General features: G+C 43.8%; 1 protein-coding gene across 1 annotated transcript in view; it reads right to left on the bottom strand.

The window, feature by feature from the left end:
* Positions 1–1,814: 1,814 nt before the first annotated feature.
* LOC140716172 (uncharacterized) overlaps positions 1,815–15,583 on the bottom strand; it is a 69,965-nt gene continuing 56,196 nt past the window's right edge. The window contains exon 4 of the mRNA XM_073028817.1: positions 1,815–5,126. Coding sequence (XP_072884918.1) covers positions 4,215–5,126 — 912 coding nt within the window. The 3' untranslated portion in view covers positions 1,815–4,214. The remainder of the gene's footprint in view (positions 5,127–15,583) is intronic.

Raw genomic sequence — 15,583 nt, 5'->3', positions numbered from 1 at the left:
TATTTCCAACAACCCTTGCTCCTGCCAGATTTACAAACTCACTTTCCGCTCGAGGTTGACAAATACAGTCCTGTGCAAAAGTCTTAGGCACCCTAGCTATATATATACGTGCCTCAGACTTTTACACAGTGCGGTAGGTGCAGAGTAAGGATATTTGGCCCATTGAGTCCGTTCTGCCATTCAATCATACCGGTATTTATATTCCTATCTCTTAAAATTTCATCCCTCTCACTTTAAATACATGAACTCTAGTATTCAACACCTTGTTCCAGGGGTAAAGATACCAGCTGTGTTCTCTATCTGTGCTTTTATAAATTTCTATCAGGTCTATCCACAGATTCCACCAGTCTAGAGAAAACAACTCTGGTTTGCCTATCCTCTCTTTATAGTATGTGCCCTATAATCATAGCCAAAGTATTATTAAGCTGCAGCATGACTTCCTGACATTTGAACTCAATGTCTCAACCAATAAAGGCAAGAATACATAAGCCTACTTTACCATCCTGTCAGACTGTGTGGTTATTTTGAGGTAGATTATGATTCATATCCCTAGATTCCTCTGTACATCAGTGCTGTTAAGGTCCTGATATTAACTTTCCCTTTACATTTCATCTCCCAAATGGCAACACTTCATACTTGCCATCTCTCTTTTGTCAATCTTCTACACTATCTAAAGTGGCACCAATCTCTGTATCATATCTGAGTACTAAACACCACCCATACATATTTTCTAATCTGCCTGCACACCCTCAGTATCTGGAGCTTAGAAGAACAGAGGGCTATGGGTAAAGTTTAGGTAGTTCTAAGGTAGGGACATGTTCAGCACAGCTTTGTGGGCCAAAGGGCCTGTATTGTGCTGTATGTTTTCTATGTTTCTATCCCATTGGCTAATGGTGGGGGTGGGATGGTCTATAGTATCAAACCATCAGAGTGATTGCATATTCCTTATTTTTGATTTGTACCCATCTATACTCAATAAATGAGCCCTTCATTATGTGTTCTCTGAGTACTGTTCTGATTAGTAGTGCAGCTCCTCTTACCGTCTTCTCTAACGATTCTAAAACCTAAAACATCAAAACCTCTAGTTTGCTTAAAATACCAAACATAGAAAACAAAACTCTACATAGCCCTCCAAGTTCATCTTACCAATGTCCTGCAAAGCTGCAATCAATGTTTATTTTATCAGAAAGCCTGGTCTTCCAAATGATTTGCTGTACTTGCTTGCTTCCCTTCTAAGTTTCATTTATTTGGACTGTCAGATCACCTTGTATAGAAACCTTCAGTAGTTTCTCTTAGCTTAAAATAATAATTTGCTTTTTCATTTTTTTTTCTTGTACATGGACATTTTCTCACAGTAAATTCCATCTGATAATGTTTACCCACTCTATTTTCAGACTCTGTGTCCCCCTCACAACTTGCTAAACACCCATCAGTAGCAGATTTGTCAACAACACTCAGACTCTTCTAAGTATGTTTTTTAAATACAGGTTGTAAGACCCCAGCATTGATCCAAGTGGCACAATACAAGATACAGGGTACCAATTCAAAAATGACCTGACATCCTGGTTTCTGTGAGCTACTCCTCATTCATGCCAATGTTTTGCCTCCAAAGCCATATATTCTCATCTTCTGGAGAAGTATTATGTGGTATCTTATCGAATGACCCCTGGAAATCCAAATGAACATCTACAAGTTCCCTTTATGCACCTTGTTTGTCCCATCCTCAAGGAATTCCAGCAAAGTTGTCAAATACAATTTCCCTTTCTCAAAACCAGGAGAGTTCAGCATCTTCATCCAATAAATTGAAAACAAACTGAAGACCAAATTCTCACATCTTTATTTTAATTAAGTTGTACATTTTCAGAATCTCTACTTTCCTTCCTTGAAATCTCGAAATAGAATTAAGGTAGCTTTTAACTGTGCAAAAGAATTAATCTTTACAAATGATTTAAATCAAGCAGGAAAATAAAATACCATTGAGCTCCTCAATGGTTGCTGTCTGTGTGGTCATCACTTTCTAATTTGGGCCGTATTGAAGTTAAAACCATTGAGTTTCAAGAAACGATAGCTAACTGAACTGGAGTTCAAAGGTATTTAAAAACCTTGAGGTTTAGATTTCCAGAACATTAAATACAATACCAAAGTGATATCTAATGTTGTAGATTTACTAAGCAGTATGGGCATTGCCCTGTGGAAATGATATTGAAGTTTATCAACACAGAGAAAATGCTGGAGGAACTCAACAGTTTCGGGAGAATGTAGGGAGAGGCAATAAACAGTTAACATTTCAGGCTGAGACCCTTGATCCAGTCTGACAGAAAGTGGGAGAAACCATAATACGATGGAGGGAGAAGTACAATAATTTGGAGTTCCTCTAGCATTTTGTGTGTGTTTCTCAATATTTCCAGCACCTGAACATTTCTGATGGTTAGAAAGAGGATTGCAAGTCTGTTGTATTTATGATTTTGGAAGGATGGGACAGGGAAACAAAAGGCTGCTCCGAAGTGGGGGAAAGGTATAATAGTGACAGTATTTTTAGCTGCAGCACCAAGGCACAACTACCTGTGACAGTGTGGGCTTCCTGCCAGTGCTCCAGTTTCCTCCTATATCTCAAAGACAGAGATTCCTTGGCACTGCCACTTGTCAAGTCCTAGAACTAAAGGGCATTGATGAGAATGTTGGAAGAATAAAATGGGTTTAGGTTGGGTAGGCGCATGATAGTTGGCATGTACTTGATGGGATGAAGGACATGTTTACCATTCTGTATTACACCATGACTCTAAGACTGAAATGTAAACCATAATGAAGTGAGCAGCATTACTTATCTACAACTGCCTCCCAAAACTACATCTGAACAACACAGAAGGGATAATGACAAGGAAGTACATGGCGACTTGGGTTTCCTTTCTGACACCTGTACCATTGCTGTGTTAAGATCTGGTAATGCCAGTGTAGGCCTTCCTTCAATATATGGGCAAAAGGTTAGCTTAACTCCACTTTCTAAAGCACAATCACAACAGACAGTGCACATAGGTTTTTCCAGTGATGGCTCTGTAATGCCCTGGTCCACATCTTTACAATTAAGCTGTAGATATTTCATTTAGCAGCTCAGTAAGAGCAAGCCTGCTTGGGTTATTGTTGAAGATAAGGGATGATGTGGAATGTGTGCCAGCCAATTGGCAGGTTCTCTTGGTGAGGGACAATAAGATTGGGCTTGGGGCTTTTGTTCAAGAGGAGATGAAGAGAGAAGATGCTGGGGAGAACCGGTCGTAGCGTACAATCCGGTGGGAGACACGTTTGTTCAAGATGGATTGTGAGCGACATTCAGAAAGTGGTTTGTGCTTTCACGTTGACTGAGCGCCCAGCGCGCGGGTGACAGAGAAGTTCAAGATGAGCTTCAGCTTGTGCATATTTGACTCTAACTAGAATGGGCCCTTTTCTTTTTGTTATTCTTGACTAACCCTTTAGTTAAGATTCATAAATATAATTCCTTTAATTGTACGCAGTGTACTTATTGTTATTTGTTACACTGTTACCAACTTCTAACAGTGTAGCAAATTACACAGCACCCACACAAACCGGGGTTTGCAGTGGGACGAGCCCTCTCAATCTCACAAGTTTGGCAGGACTTGACAGCGTCTTCTCTAGACTTAGGCAGCCAAGGAAACCAGGGTGGTTCAGCTATATCCTGAGAATGTAACAATATTCAGAGAGCTGGAAACCATGTCAGTATTCCTCAATGGACAAATAGATAATGAATATGGCACATGAATATCATCAACATGTTGGCCCCAGTGCTCTGCAAATGATGCAGTTACTAAGTACTTGTAATATTTAACAACTTCTGATCACTTTATGAAGTAATCTTTGTGTATATTTAAACTACTTTCCAAAGTAGTGGTAGGCAGTAAAACAGATAATGTGATCAGATGAGACAATGGTCAAAGGGGTGGGTTGAAAGTCCTGTTTCTGTGCCGTACGATTCTGTGACTGAGTAAATCAGCAAGAAAGGGGAAAGCATTAATTAATATATACCGGGGATGTGAATGTACTGGACACAGGCAGCTGACATTCCTGCAGAGGAATAGTCAAAGCAGGACGGTGGCACTTGGTCAACCCAGTGACTGCAAGTTTTGGGGACATTACTAGAAGTCAACAGAAACTGGTTCCTCCATTCACCAGCCCTGAGTTTTCCACAATTCCCTTTCCAGCGCTCACAAACATCTAGAATCGCCATCCAGAGTTCCTGCATCCTGGGACCATCCCCAGTGTTTCCAAATCCAATGGTCTCTCTCCCAATGTGATCCCATCCCAGTGTAGCCTTCGGTCCTTTCAGATTCCAAGACACTCTTGCCACAATGCTCCCAGATCCCAGGACCCCTCTCCCACTCGCTCCAGACTCCAGGAGTTGCCATATAACTCTGGGAAACTGACTCGGTCCCTGTGTTACCTGAACCAAAGATCTGCTCGGTGCGAGATGTCGAGCATCTGACTGGCATCTCTTCAGTGTGAATGCGCTGGTGAGCCAGTAAATGGGAGGACCGAGTAAACCCTTTGCCACACATGGAGCAGGTGAAGGGCCTCTCCCCTGTGTGAGTCCGCTGGTGTCTCAGCAGGGTGGACGACTGAGTGAATCGCTTCCCACACACGGAGCAGGAGAATGGCCTCTCCCCTGCATGAACACGCTGGTGCCGCAGCTGGTTGGACATCTGGGTGAATCCCTTGCCACAAACGGTGCACCGGAACGGCCGCTCCCCAGTGTGAATGTGCTGGTGTGTCAGAAGGTGGGAGGACTGAATGAATCCCTTCCCGCACACTGAGCAAGTGAATGGCCTCTCCCCGGTGTGGACGGGCCTGTGAGTCAACAGGTGAGACGAGCGGGTGAATCCCTTCCCACACACAGAGCAGCTGAAAAGCCTCTCGCCGGTGTGACTGCGCCGGTGAGTTTCCAGTTCCGACGGGTAGTTGAATCCCTTCCCACAGTCCCCACATTTGTATGGCTGCTGCCCTGTGTGACTGCGCATATGTACTGCCAGATTGGAAGATCGACTGAAGGTGCAGTCACAAACTGAACATACGTACGGCTTCTCTGTGTTGTTTGCAGCAGTTTTATCTGCCATGTTCCAAAGTCAATAGAAAACCGATCCTGGTGAATGAAGAGGCTGGAAGACCCTGATGTGATGCTCATCTGCAAATGTCTTGTAGACAAAAAAGGAATAAAACTTTCTTTTAATGAACAGCAAAAAACACCTGCAGGTATTGGAAGTCCAATAAATACAGAATGCTGGGAAAACACAGCAGGTCAGACAGCAATTGCCGGTTGCGAAACAAAGTTCATGTTTCGGGTTTGAAGCCGTTTCTTCCAGTTGACAAAGGAAATGACCTGCATTTGGACACCAAAATGTTAGAATTTCACAGTCTGCAGATAACGTAACGGTAGTAAGCAGTGAAAATAATAATAAAATGAGTAATGTGACAGGTGAAATAAGAGGCATATTGATTTTGACATGGAGCAGAAGGACTATTATTTAAATGATATCATTTTAAGTTTGTTATAGCCAGGGGCATTGTGGGAATAAGCTCCCACTGCCTATTAAATGTTTCCAATGGTGTGCACCTCAAATAGCCTCTGACAACCAAGTCCAGCTCCTGGCTTTTCACATGTGGCTTAGCTACTAAGCCTAGTGAAACAGTATCTACTGAGAGGAAAAGGGACAAAGGCAAGTTATTAGTGCATTGGGCAGTTGGGGCTGACAGTCACCTAGGAGAAGGAAAACTCTGATCTCAAACCTCCTGACGTTATACCCACTCACGAGGAAGGCTTCAGGAGTAAACCCCGAAGGGAAAATCTGGAGCTGCAGTCCCTAAGGCAGTCTTACATTGAGTTCCTGCGATGCTGCTGGTGCAAAATTGTATCGGTCTCTCCTGTTCCTTTGGGTTCATCAGATGTGTGGACTTTGCTACATCAGCAACAGCTTGCTCTCCATATAGTAGTGCCCAGGCTTGCATTTATAGACAGCAAGAACTAAGCATCCATGGTCAACCCTATCCAAGGGAGGCCTCATTTTAAAAAGGTTTCAGGATCTGAGGTTCCCAAGGCTCCAGGTACACATTAAGTTCACAGAACAAACTGGGAAGGCCATTCAACAGCCAACCATGATGGAGGTACCAAAAATAAAGTAAAAAAACAAACTATTTGCAAACCAGGGGATTTAAGGTGTCGAAGGTTACAGGGTGAAGGCAGGAGAATGGGATTGAGAGGAATAATAAAGTGGCCATGATGGAATTTCTGAGAAGACCTGATGGGCCTAAATGGCCTAATTCAACTCCTACGTTTTATGGGACAGAAGCAAGCTGGAAAGTTATTTGCCAAATGTTTAGTGTGTCAGAACATGTAGTGATTTTTGTCTGATTCATGGGAGATATTAAAGAGGAAAGTTATAGGTAGAAGCAGAACTGGACAGCAGTGGGAAGTTGGTGAGGGGAGTGTAGAAAGAGGGCACAGAGTGAAGGGTTGAACATAGTCAGGGCATATCAATGTAAGGAGGTATATCAATATAAGTATATCAATGTAAGACAGTGGGAGATAACCGGACAAAGATACAGGAGAGATGGGACAATAGGGAAAGAGCCCAGAAGAATCTTAGAGCAATCGGGAGACAGGAAGCAAGACAGAGAGAGGGAAAAGCCAGGACAGGGGGGAGTGAGTGAGCAGAACTACAGGATGGAAAAAGCCAGAGTGACCAAGGCAGTGAGAATGAGAGAACAACCGAGATGAAGGCATGAGAGCCATCCGAGAGCAACTGCGAGAAAATAGCGAGAGAATGGAAAGAAAGACAGCAGGTGAGAGAAAGCAGGAGCAAAAGGCAGAACGTGAAAAGAGTGGCAAGAAGTTAGAAGAATGAACCAGCAGTAGAGTGACACAGGTGATGAGAAAGCAAGAGAGAATCAGAGCAAAAGTAGCATAGAGAGCACGAGTGAAGAGAATAGCAAGAATACAACAGTTGACTGTAAGAATGTGCATTATAGAATTACTGAAATGAAAGAGAGAGAGAACACAGTGCTCGAAACTGCATCACAGAAGAGTGAGATTATAGGACAGTCAGAGAGTGGTAACGAGAGAATGACAGACTGACTGATAGGGGTTGTGACAGTGACACAAATTCGGTTCAAAGGTGTGTACAAGAGGAAGTGTGAGGAAGCAAAGGGTCTGGGCTCGAAGGTGAGGGAGAGTGTGAATGACAGATCGAGACAGGAATTGTAAGAGATGGCAAGCAAGCAACTTTGTGCATTTAAGACTGAGCATGAGAAAGAAAAACAACTGTGAGAGAGAGAGAAAATGAGAACTGAGAAAGGAGAAAGTTGGAAATGATAAAGTGAGAGAGACTGGGAAATGAGAGAGCGAGAGACAGGGAAATGAAAGAGTGAGAGAGAAATCAGAGCGCAAGAAAGTGGGAAAGGAGAGAGTGAGAGAGAGTGGGAAATGAGAAAGTAAGAGATCAAGAAATGAGAGGGCAAGAATGGGTAATGAGACAGCAAGAGAAAATGGGAAATGAGACAGTGAAAGAGAGGAAAATGAGAGGGGGAGAATGAGAGAGCAAGAGAGAGTGGGAAATAGGGAGAGAGGGTAGAAGGAAATGAGAGAGGGAGAGAGAGTGAAATAAGTGAGAAGGAGGAAAGTGAGAGAAAAAGAGAGAGTAGGAAATGAGAGAAGATGAGAGTGAAAGAGGGAAATGACACAGCAAGAGAGAGAAATGAGAGAGCAAAGGAGAGGGAAATAAGGGAGTGAGGGTGGGTACTGAGAAAGTGAGAGAGTAGGAAACAAGATATTGAGAGAAAGAAATGAGAGTCAGCAAGAGAATGGGGAATGAGATTCAGAGAGAGAGGGATATGTGTGAGAGAGATAAAAAGAGAGTGGCAAAAGAGAGAGAGAAATGAGAGCAAGAGGGAGTGAAATGAGGGGCGACAGAGAGAGAAATGAGAGGACGAGAGAAGGAGAAATGAGAGCGCATGTGGGAAATTGAGAAAGTGAGTGGGAAATGAGACAGCAAAAGAGGGAAATGAAAGAGAGAAATGAGAGCATGAAAAAATAGAAATACGAGAGCAAGAGTGACAAATGAAAGAGCAAAAGAGAATGAATGGGAAATGAGTGAGAGAGAAGGAAATGAGCTAGAAAGGGAATTGAGAGAACAAGAGACTGGGAAATGAGAGAGTGAAAATGGGAGTGAGAGATAGGGAAATGACGGAGTGTGACAGAGGGAAATGAGAGAGCAAGATAATGGGCATCAGTGAGAGAGTGGGAAATAAGATTCAAAGAGAGTGTGGAAAGTGTGAGAGAGAAAGAAGAAAACGAGTGAGAGGGCACTGACTGAACAAGAGGGAACTGAGGGACTGAGGGAGAAAGGGAAATGAGAGAGCAAGAGAATGGAAAATGAGATTCAAAGGCAGAGTGGGAAATGTGAGAGAGTGCAAACAAAGAGAGAAATGAGGGATTGAGAGGGGGAAATGAGAGAAGGAATTGAGCAATAGAGAGGGAAGTGTGACAGAAGTAAATGAGGGACCGAGAGAGAAATGAGGGAGTAAGAGAGAGGGAAATCAGAAGGAGAATGCGAAATGAGAGAGCAAGAGATGGAGAAATGAGAGGGTGAGTGGAAAATGAGTGAGAGAAAGAGAAGTGAGAGAGTAAGGGAGGGTGGGAAATGGGAGAAAGTGGGAAATGAAACAGCAAATGAGAGGGAAATGAGAGAGTGAGAGAGGTAAATGAGTGAGCAAGAGAGTGGGAAATGAGAGAGTGTGTCAAAATAAGAGTGAGAGAGAGTTGGAAATGAGAGAGACAGAGGGATAGTAGCAAACGAGAGACAGTGGAAAATATGAGACTGAGAGGGAATGGGTATGAGAGAGTGAGAGAGTGGGAAATTAGAGAAAGAGTGGGAAATGAGAGAGCGAGAGAGTGGGAAACAGAGTGGGAGAGAGACAGAGTGGGAAATGAGAAAGCGAAAGAGAAAGAGTGGGAAATGAGTATGGCAGAGTGAGAAATGTGTGTGAGAGGGAGAGAGAGAGAGAGGAGTGGAAAATGAGTGATTCTGAGAGTTGGAAATGAGAAAGAGTGGGAAACGAGCAGGGGAGAATGGGGAAAGAGGAACAAGAGAGAGTGGGAAATGAGAGAGAGTCTGAAACAGGGAAATGACAAAAGGGAGAGAAAAATGAGAGTGAGAGAGGAGCAAATGAAAGAGCAAGAAAGAAGGAAATGAGAGTGAAAGAGAGTGGGAAATTAGAGACTGGTAAATGAGGGAGCTAGAGAGTGGGAAATAAGAGAGATTGGGAAAAGAAGAGAGCAAGAGAGAGTGGGAAATACAGGTGTCCCCCCTTTTTACAAAGGTAGAGCATTCCTATGAATCCTTTCTTAAGTCAAAGTGATGTAAAGCAAAGAACCATTAATTTAAATGGAAAAATTTTTTGTAAGAGCAAAAATCCTCTTTGTAATGCAAAAACAGGTTACTAATGTAGGTCTTTTGTAAAAGCGAAGAGGTGTAAAGTGAACATTCGTAAAGCGGGGGACGCCTGCAAAAATAGAGTGGGAATGATAGTATTGGAAATGAGAGAGAGTGGGAAACGAGACAGTTGTGACAGGGAAATGATACAGTGGTAAATGGGAGAGCCAGGGAAATAAGAGATAGAGAGAGTGGGAAATCCAAAGGAGAGTGAGTGTAAAATGAGAGAGCAAGAGAGTTGGAAATGAGGGAGAGAGAAAGTGGAAAATGAGAGAGAGTGAGAGATGTGAGAGCAGGAGAGAGAGAAATGAGAGAGTGTGAAATAAGGGAGCAAGAGAGTGGTAAAAGAGAGAGTGGGAAATGAGAGAATGAGTGAGAGTGGGAATAGAGAGAGCGAGAGACAGAAATGAGAGGGAGTGTGGGAAATAAAAGCGAAAGAAAAGGAAATGACAGAGCAACAGAGAGAAAAATTAGAGACCGAGAGAAAGAGAAATGAGAGTTCAAAAGGGAGCAAAGGAGTAGGAAATGCAGGGTGAGAGAGAAAACAGGAAAGAGAGAGAGTGCCAAACAAGAGAGCGGGGATAAGTGTGAAATATGAGAGAGGGAGAGAGTGTGGGAAATCAGAGTGAGTGAGTGGGAAATGAAAGAGAGAGAAAGTGGGAAATGAGAGAATGATAGAGAATAGGAAGAGTGGGAAATGAGAGTGAGGGAAAGTGTGAAAAGCATAATTGAAAGAGTGGGAACTGAGACAGTGAGAGAGAGAGAGTGTGGAAATGAGATAGCAAAAGACAGAAAAGAGAGACAGTGGGAATGAGACAGAGAAATGAGAGTGAGAGAAAGAAATCAGAAAGTGAGAGACAGGTAAATGACAGCAGGGAAATGAGAGGGTGAAAGTGGAAATAAAAATGGGAGAGACTGGGAACTGTGAGAACAAAAATGGAAAATGAGAGATAGAGAGATTGGGAAAAAGAGCAAGAAAGAGTGGCAAATGAGAGAGAGGAGGGAATCTGAGAGAGAGAATGGAAAATAAGAGAGCAAGAAAGTAAGAAATTAGAGAGATTGAGGAATGAGACAAAGATTTGGAAATGAGTGAGTGAGAGAGTTGGTAATGACAGAGTGTGAGAGAGTGGGAAATGAGAGAATAAAAGAGAATGGGAAATCAGATTGAGAAAGTGGGAAATGAGATTGAGAGAGAGACCGGGAAATGAGAGAGAGTGGAAAATATGATAGAAGAAGAGTGGGAACAAAGGGAGAGAGAAAGTTGGAAATGAGAGAGAGAGAGAAGTGAGTGTGGGAAATAAAAACAGTGCAAGTGAGGGAAAAGACAAAGCGACAAAGGAAAAAATGAGAGCACAAGAGAAGGAGAAATGAGAGTGCGGGAGAGAGGAAAATGAGGGAGTGAGGGGGGAAATGGAGGGAGAGAGGAAAATGAAAGAAAAGAGACAGAAAAAAGTGGGAGTGCCAAATGAGAGAGTGAGGGAGAGCGTGAAATAAGAGAGAGACAGAGAGAAGGTGGGAAATGAGAGAGGGAGAGAGTGGGAGATAGAATTAGAAAGGGAAATGGGTGGGAAAATAAGAGAGCAAGGGAAAGTGGTAAATATGAGAGCAAGAGAGAGAAACGAGAGTGAGAGATGGAAATAAGCGAGAGAGAAATGAGAGGGAGAGTGGGAAATGAGAGAGCAAAAGAGAATAGGAAATGAGAGAGTGTGTGGGAAATGAGATAGAAAGATAGAGTGGGAAATGAGAGTGAAGGAATGAGAATTTTGAGGGAGAAAGTGGGAAATGAATGAGAGACTGTAGGAAATGAGTGAAAGATTGAGTAGGAACTCTGAGAGAGAGCGAGAGAGAGTGGAAAATCAGTGGGAAATGAGTGAGTGAGAGAGAGAGGAAATGGGAGAATAAGAGAGGGGGAAATTAGAGCAAGAAAGAGAAATAAGAGAGGGAGAGTGTGGGAAATGAGAGAGAGAGTAAGACTAGCATTGAGGGAGTGGCAAATCAGAGAGTGAGGAAGGGGGAAATGAGTAGAGAATGGGAAATCAGACCAGGATATAAGAGAAAGTGGCAAATCAGAGTGGGAGAGTTTGAAATGAGAGTGAGAAATAAAAATAAGAAAGAAACAGTGGGAACTGAGAGTGAAGGGAGCAGGAAAAGAAAGAGAGTGGGAATTCAGACAGACAGAGAGAGAGAAATGAGAGAGGAAGGAAGTGGGAACTGACAGAGAGGAAGACTAGGAAATGAGAGTGAGTGGCAAATGAGAAAGTGAGGGACTGGGAAATGAGAGATCGAGAGAGAAATAAATACGAGAGTGTGTGGGAAATGAGAAAGATTGGGAAAAGAGTGGGAAATAAGACTGAGAGAGTGTAGGAAAGATAGAGTGGGAAATGAGAGCGAGGGAGTGAGAAATGAGTGAGAGAAAATGACTAGAAAATGAGAGTGAGTAGCAAATGAGAAAGCAAGGGAGTGGTAAATGTAAGTGAAAGAGTGGGAAATAAGTGAGAGTGGAAAATGAGTGAGTAAGGTAGTGGGAAATGAGAGAGTGAAGGGGAGGGAAATGAGAGTGAGAAAGAGGTAAATGAGTGAACAGGAAATGAAAGAGCAAGAGAGTGGGAAATGAGAGATATGGGGAAAAGATGAGTGAGAGGGGGAGAGAGAGAGCGATAGAGAGTGAGAGAGGGGGAGAGAGAGAAGGGGAGAGAGAGATTGATTGATTCATTCATTCGTTGGGTAGAGAATTCCACAGATTCACCACTCTTGGGGAAAGCATTTCCCCCTCATCTCCATCCTAAATTTACTCCCCCGAAACTTGAGGCTATGTTCCTAGTTCTAGTCTCACCTATCAGTGGAAACAACTTTCCTGCACCTATCTTATCTATCCCTTTCATAATTTTATATGTTTCGATTAAGATTTCCTCTCATCCTTCTGAATTACAGCGAGTGCAGTCCCAGGTTACTAAATCATTCCTCATAGTCTAATCACCTCATCTCTGGAATCAACCTGATGAACCTCCTCTGCACCTCCTCCAAAGCCAGTATATACCTTCGTCAAGTAAGGAGACCAGAACTGCACACAGGACTCCAGGTGCAGCCTCACCAGGACCCTGTATAGTTGCAGCATAACCTCCCTGCTCTTAAGTTCAATCCCTCTAACAATGAAGGCCAACATTCCATCTGCCTTCTTGATAGCCTGCTGGACCTGCAAACCAACATTTTGTGACTCATGCACAAGCACTCCCAAGTCCCTCTGCACAGCAGCATGCTGCAATTTCTTACCATTTAAATAATAATGTGATCTTCCATTTTTCCTTCCGAAGTGGATGACCTTGCATTTGCCAACATCGTACTCTATCTGCCAGATCCTTGCCCCTCATTTAACCTATCTCTATCTCTCTGCAGACTCTCTGTATTCTCTACACAATTCACTTTTCCACCCAATTTAGTATCATCAGCAATCTAAGATGTACTATATCGTGAATAGTTGTAGGCCCAGCATGACCCCTGTGGCACACCGGTACCACTGATTGCCAACCAGAGATACACTCATATATCCCAACTCTCTGCTTTCTATTGGTTAACCAATCCTCTATCCACGCTAACATATTATCCCCAATTCTTATGTGTATGTCTTTTTATATGGCATCTTATCGAACATCTTCTGGTAATCTAAGGAAGTAATGTCCATCTGTTCCCCTCTACCTACTGCGCTTGTTGTATACTCAAAGAGCTCCAGTACATTTGTCAAACAAACTTTTGAATGGATAGATTCTTTCCTGAACCTGTTCTGTGTCTGCATGATGGATCCTTTTCTTTCCAGATGTATTTTTCTTCCGTATTTCTTCTGTAATGATAGCTTCAAGCATTTTCCGAACTACAGATGTTGAACTAACTGGCCTATAGTTAACTGCCTTTTTCCCTCAGGTTCCCCATAGATATTTCATATTTCACTCTTAACCTATGACCTCTAGTTCTAGTCTCACTCAATCTCAGTTAAAAAGCCTGCTTGCATTTGCCCTATCAATAACACTCACGATTTTGTCTCACTCTAACAAATCTCCCCTCATTCCACTAAACTCCATGGAATAAATTTCTAACCTATTCAACCTTTCCCTATCTCAGGGCCTCAAGTTTTGGCAAGATTGGAAATGTTCTCTATAATCTTTCAATTTAATTGATATCTTTCCTGTAGATAGGTGACCAGAAACACACACAGTACTCCAAATTTGGCCTCACCAATGTCTTATTCAACTTCAACATAACATCCTAACTCATATACTCAATACACTGATTCATGAAGACCAATGTACCATAAGCTCTCTATCTAACTTTGATGCCACTTTTAAGGAATTATGATTTGTATTCCAGAGAGACTTTTGGGGAGGGAGTGGAACAGAGCATGGGGCAAATATAAGAGCAAGACAGAAGAACAAAACAAAAGATTTTAAGTGTGAAAGTGAGACTGAAAAAGACTAAAGGAGGGAGATGCAACACGAATGCAAGAGTGAGCTGCTTTGCCTGCACAGCAAGACTGATGGACAATGAAAGAAGCAAAGAACCACCCCAAGAATGTGAGAGAAGAGTGCTGGAGAGTGAGTGCATCTGGCAATGGGAGTGAGGGGAAGCTAGAGCAAGAATTCAAGAGCAAGCTACAGTGAGAATCTGTGACGAAGAGGTAACACAAGAGTGTGGGAGTGAGTGGGACTGAGGAGAAGCGGGAACAACAGACTAACACGGCAAAAGGGGCTAAGACTGCATGAGAAATCAAGAATGTTGAAAGTGAGAAAGTGTTGCAATGATAGGATGAGAAGAGTAGGAGAGCGAGCGGGACTGTGAGGCGATCTGTAAACAATGGAGCAAACAGGCTTTGGTGTGAGACAACGTGTGGAGCTAGAGAAAAGGCATGAGAGAGGCCAATGTGAGTATTGAGGGAGCAAGAGAGGATGGACAGATGGCGCCAAACTGTATAAAAAAAGAGTGCGTCAGAAACAAAAAGAGATACAGATCGAGAAATCAAGAGGTTATGAGTGAGAAAGCAACAGTGAGACGGAGAGTGAGTGGAGCTGGACGTGTGCGAAAGGAGAGACAGTGAAAGGGGGGAGTGGGGATGGAATGGGGTTAGACGGGGGGAGAGGGGAGGGGAGAGAGGGGGAGGGGAGGAACGGGAATGGGGAGAGGGTAGTGGTGAGGGGTGAGAGGCGATGAGGAGGGTGAGGGGGAGATGGAGAGAGAAGCAGATGAGTGGTGCAACTGGGAATGTGAAATTGAGAGGAAGCAACAGCTAGAATGTGAGAGGGAGCTGCGGTGAGAAGACAGCGCATACTGGAAGTGAAAGGAGCAGAGATGGTGGAGCAAGGGGGAGAACAGCATTGGGGGAGGGGAACAGCCAAGTGAGGGGGAGAGGAAATGAAAGAGTGAGGGGGAGTGGGAACAAATGAGTGAGGAGGAGCAGGAGGAAAGAGTGAGGGGGAGCAGAAATAAAGATAAGCAGGACTGAGAGAGCAAGAGGGGGAGTAGAAAAGAGGGAGAGATGGAGTGTGGGAATGATGGAGCAAGGGGTACCAGGAATGGTGGAGTGAGGGAATACGGGACCAGGGGAGAGGAAGGGGGGAGGAAAGAAGGGACGGAGGAATGGGGGGAAGGGGGGAGAGTGAGGGCAAGGGAGAGTGGGCGAGTGAGAGGGCGGGATGTTGATGGACGGGGCAAGGGAGGAGAGGAACAGGAATGAAGAGGGAAGGGGAGGGGCATGGGGAAGGAGAGAGGAAGAGGCAAAGGGAAAGGGGGAAGTAAGGGGAATGGAAGGGAAGGGGAAGGGAGCAAAGGGAGGGTGAAGGATTGGAAGAGGGGAGAAGGGTAAGTATGTGGAGATAGAAGGGGAAAGGGAGGGTTGAGGGTGGCGGAGAGGGATGGGTCGGAAGAGGTAAGGTCATGGAGGGGAGGGAGAAGGGGAAGAGGAAATGGAAGGGGAGTGATGGGGAAATGTAAGGGGATTGGAGGAAAAGGAGTGAAAGGAGGAAGGGGAAGGGGAGAAAAAATAGAAGAGGAAGTGCAGAGGAAAGGGAAGTGGAATGAAAGGTAAATGGGAAAGGAAGAGGGAAGGA

Source organism: Hemitrygon akajei, chromosome 25 (genome assembly GCF_048418815.1).
Source record: "Hemitrygon akajei chromosome 25, sHemAka1.3, whole genome shotgun sequence".
Lineage (NCBI taxonomy): Eukaryota > Metazoa > Chordata > Chondrichthyes > Myliobatiformes > Dasyatidae > Hemitrygon > Hemitrygon akajei.
Note: the sequence above shows the minus strand (reverse complement) of the source record. Positions and strands in the feature narration are given on the sequence as shown.